General features: G+C 41.2%; 1 protein-coding gene across 1 annotated transcript in view; it reads right to left on the reverse strand.

Moving 5' to 3' along the window:
- PAFAH1B1 (platelet-activating factor acetylhydrolase 1b, regulatory subunit 1 (45kDa)) overlaps positions 1 to 4,471 on the reverse strand; it is a gene marked incomplete at its 5' end in the record, with an annotated part of 13,399 nt that overhangs the window by 4,137 nt on the left and 4,791 nt on the right. Inside the window, 2 exons of the mRNA XM_010132454.1 lie at positions 583 to 685; positions 2,674 to 2,842. Coding sequence (XP_010130756.1) covers positions 583 to 685; positions 2,674 to 2,842 — 272 coding nt within the window. The remainder of the gene's footprint in view (positions 1 to 582; positions 686 to 2,673; positions 2,843 to 4,471) is intronic.

Below are 4,471 nucleotides of genomic sequence, written 5' to 3' on the forward strand. Positions count from 1 at the left end.
GGGGGGGGAAAAATAATTTGACATGACCATTTGTTTTTAAAATGACTATTTAACGCAAGTAGAGATTTACAGGTCATTCCGATAGCTTTTACCTACAACTTTTAGCAAATGGGTGGATTAAAGAGACAACTGATGATTGAAATAATAAGAAAAAAACAACCACCCACAACCAAGAGTCCCCCCTCCTTGCCACCCCCCGCCTAAAAAAAAGCAGAGGAGACACCTTGATGCATGTCAAGAAAAGTAACAACAGATTTCTCCTCCCTCCTCTCGTGCTCCCTTTAAGCTTGTGGCTAACCACTGAATTTATATTCCTATCTGGTCCTGAGTTACACTGTTCTACCGTCAAAGCTCCCAGAAAGATAAAGCCAGTTAGTTTTAATTAGTCGGTACTAAAACCTAAACCCCTGTGCTTAACGATTTACGGCAGAATCCTGAAGTGAATTACTCTAAAGGGCGCAATATCGTACCTCCATTCCAATAATGTTTGCTGACATTCAAGATTTACGTGCCCCATTTCCTAGCCACAGTGGTTTATGCTGTTTTGTTCAGGTGCTGATGTTTAGCCTGAAGTGCACTTACCCTGTTTGGACTTCCCACATTTTGATAGTTTTATCCCTTGAGGCAGAAACTATATGATCTCCATTAGGCATGATGGCTACTGAAGAAACATTATGATCATGACCTAAAACCAAATAAAACCTTTATTAAGTGATGCTGTAATGGTTTTTACAGAGCACACAGGACTTGCTATTCATTTATCTTGGGCAAGTAGCTACAGCAGCAGTGCGTGTTTTATGGAATAATCTTTACATGTAAACTTGAGGTTTTATGAAACAATCGTTTATATTTTCAGAAACCACACAGTCCAGACACCGAGCATCCTTCAAAATGGTTTTAAAAACTGCTTCCAGACACCTGATAGTAGGTTTTAATAAAACACTATACTTCACTCATTCAAGAACTGAAGAACCACCAACGGCACACAGATGACAGCAACTCCTACTGCTGAGAAACCGGAGAGGAAGACGATCAGTGCTGAGTCAGGAAAGAGCAGTCGGATCATTTCCTTAACACAAACTCCTTACAACTTTGTGTCTGTGGTTTCAGAGCTTGACTTTCCTCATCCCACAAGCAGTGGGACATAACATCTAACGGGAGGTAGCACACTGTAAACACTATTCCTTTCCAGTATTACAAAAAATGAGAACTTAAACTTCCCACAGAGGCAAACATTAGAATTAACTGGTTTGAAATGTCAGTATTATCCAGAATAAGCTGTTGGGTTGGGATTTTTGACAAGTCCAGTATACGAGCTTGACTGTAACAGTTTGTAATTCATGCACTTGTCTTATTTAAAGCTCTGCATTTGTCCATACTTACAATTGTGAGGATTAAAAACTGAATCTGAGATCAGCTGTTTAGATTATATATAATTTCTCAACATATTAGAGGCATTAAAGAGCTTTGAGGCATTAAACAACTTCCTTTTTTTTCATCTGGAGATCCAACATTCGTTTTTCCAAAAAGTTATAGCCAGTAAGTTCACTAGTAAGTTGCTTCTTTTATTTTATTGGCAGCTACACTCTGTCTTGCACGCCATGGACCTATGATGTACAGATTCACAGCCTTCATTCCATTTTTTCCACTAAGAACTCAGAGGCCCTGGTGAACTCCTACTAAAAAGCAGTCATCAAGGTTCTGAAGCGTCAGAGAACACCAGTTTAAGTGCAAGCTTCTCACTGAGATTATTTCTTTTTACTTGAAATTGAGTTGAAGGGATGTAATGGGTGACACACATGAAGCTAGTTCACCCACCTAGTTCCCACGCCAGTTCATAAAAATACACATACTGCATGTGTGTTCATACAGACGTCTTTAAAGGCCAAACTCCACCCCCCACCCCATAGCACTACTTTATCGTCTTGCTATCGGCCAGCTGCAACATCTGTTCTTCCTCTACAATAGCGTTCTGTGGTGGCTAGAGAACTGTATGCATAAAAGTCAAGAGCTTTCTGTTTCCTTTGGTGTACGTGTGTGTGTATTTTCCTAAGCCTCAAACAGTCTCTATTCCTACTCACCACTTCTACAAGAAGATAGGAAAAGCAAGACCAGCAGCAGTATAAAAATGCTTTGACATCCAGACTGTAAATAGTTGCTGTCAATACTGGAATCTTAAAGAGTTGTGGTTGCTTTACTTTCCCATTTTCCCCTATGGCTTTTGAGCCTAACACACAGGGCGCGTTCCTTTGAAATCAGACCAGCGTGAAAGCAGGAGCCTGCACAGGACATCGTCAACACCTTTTGTACTGATTGCTGCCTTCCCAAAGCAGCACAGCAGGGAAACAGAGGGGTGAAGAAGGTCATTTTTTACTGATTAGAAGGCACAGCTTTATTGTCTAGTAAGCATTTAATTTTTAGCGCTAAACCCCTCTAACTGCTATATCATCAAAGGCTGCTTCCCACAGCATCATGCACAGAAGACTTGAGACGCTATTTCAGTCCATAGACACTACACATCTACCTTATTTACACTCACAGCATCACAATACCCCCCTCTTTCTTTTGGACAATACTCTAGTTTATAAACCCCTTCCACACCAGCCCTTTTCCTGGACTGAAAGAAAAAAATTCACGTTGCAGACTGCTAAATCAATTCCCTTTATACCTTACCATGCATAGTTCTGATGCACTCGAAGCCCTGGAAATCCCATAGCTTAATGGTCATATCAGCAGAACAGGAGGCCAATAGTTTGCCAGTGTGGTCAAAGGAAATATCTTGCACAGAGTCTGTATGTCCCTTAAGGGTTCGTTCAAAGTCTCCCGTCTCATAATCCCACACCTGACAAGCGAACAGAAAACCCGTTAACAGCAACCTATTACTCTTTGTGTTCTCCAGCTTTACATTTGCACTCCGCAGGCCAGTCTGGCACCTTATTGAATAATTAATTGAGCAAGAGACAAAGACAGACAGCCCTAAAAAGCCTAACGGCATAGAAAAATAATCATTGCTTTAATATGATTTGGTTACTCACAAATTAAATGAATGCATGTGTCTTGAAAACTGTCTTTCAGCTAACTTAAAGCACTACAAACACAGGAGAAAAGTTCCCTTGTAACTAAAAGTCTTAACACCCGACATCCTTAAAAATAAAGATCAATTTAGGAAACACTGGGCCGAACAAATCCATGTTGTACAGATTGGTTTTCTCCATCCCTTTCTACACTATCTCCCCAACTCCAGCGAGAGGGCCACCCATTTTCAGTGGGTGTGGAAAGCAGCATCCCTTTCCCAAGCTTCAGTGGGGCTCCAGAATTTATTTGCTGCTTCAGAAGCAAATAGCAAATGCTCTGCATACTGAAGAGCAGCGTCCAGAATGCACTGGGTTAGGGAGGATAATCCAAACTACTCTGAGGAGCTGGACGTGCGCACGTTAGTACATTATGGAATCTGTCACAGATTAAACGAACGTTTGCAGTTAATAACTGCGAGATAGCAGGAAGTCTCCATTCTCACCTCCTAATTAAGTCAGTCTTCTATCACCTAACCGCAAACAGAAGCCTTTGAAACAAAACAAGCTCCTACGGATTTTATTGTGTTTCTCTCAAGCACAAAATCAGACATTTAATTGCAAAGTATATCCTAAACAAAAACCAAATAAACAAAAAAATACCACTAAAACCACCCCACAACAGAAAGAATACATCATCCCAACAGACTGCAATCACTGGGAATGCAGCAGTCGGAAATCAAGCTCCACAGCTTGACCTGAATAAAGAAATTCAGCCACTATCTCTCTCCATAAGAGGGAGCAAACCCAAAGCTAATTAGGCTCCTCTAGAGCATCTCACACACACAGAGCTGTCACTGTTTCGGCTGGCCCTGTCTGCTTGAAGAATAAAACACCAGACTCTATGTTCAAGTCTGCTGCAGAAAGAACAGGTTAAAGCTTTCCTTGAACTAGATCTGGCTCACACTTGTTATTTTAATCTTCTCCAACAGGCAGCCACTATAAGAACAACTTGCATTTTTAAGTGCATCGCTTAATATACTGCTCAATGTTTCTCAGAGCAGCGCTTTTCCAAATAATTTTCAAACCAGCATAGAAGGGAACGATGAGAAGTATCCTTTATTGGGATAATTCCCTTAAATTGTGACATTCAACAACAAAATGCACACTGGTGTCTTTATCAGATGCTAAACTGAGAAACCACTTGCCTGCCAAATCTCTTCATGCCACTGTACACTGCAAGAAAGGCCTATGAAGACCATTTAAAGTTACTGAAAGTCACGGGGACTTCAAGGGACTTGCATGTCCCACACAGAATAAAGGGAAGAACTAGTTCTCAGTTCAGAATACAGCTGCATAACCACTTCACTCCAGGCAACTGCCTTCCTCCTCCTCCTCCTCGTGTTGCTACTCAAACACTATGTGGTTCCTCCACTACTGAGCAGGCAAAATACACTCTT

This window comes from Buceros rhinoceros, unplaced genomic scaffold (genome assembly GCF_000710305.1).
Source record: "Buceros rhinoceros silvestris isolate BGI_N320 unplaced genomic scaffold, ASM71030v1 scaffold14383, whole genome shotgun sequence".
Lineage (NCBI taxonomy): Eukaryota > Metazoa > Chordata > Aves > Bucerotiformes > Bucerotidae > Buceros > Buceros rhinoceros.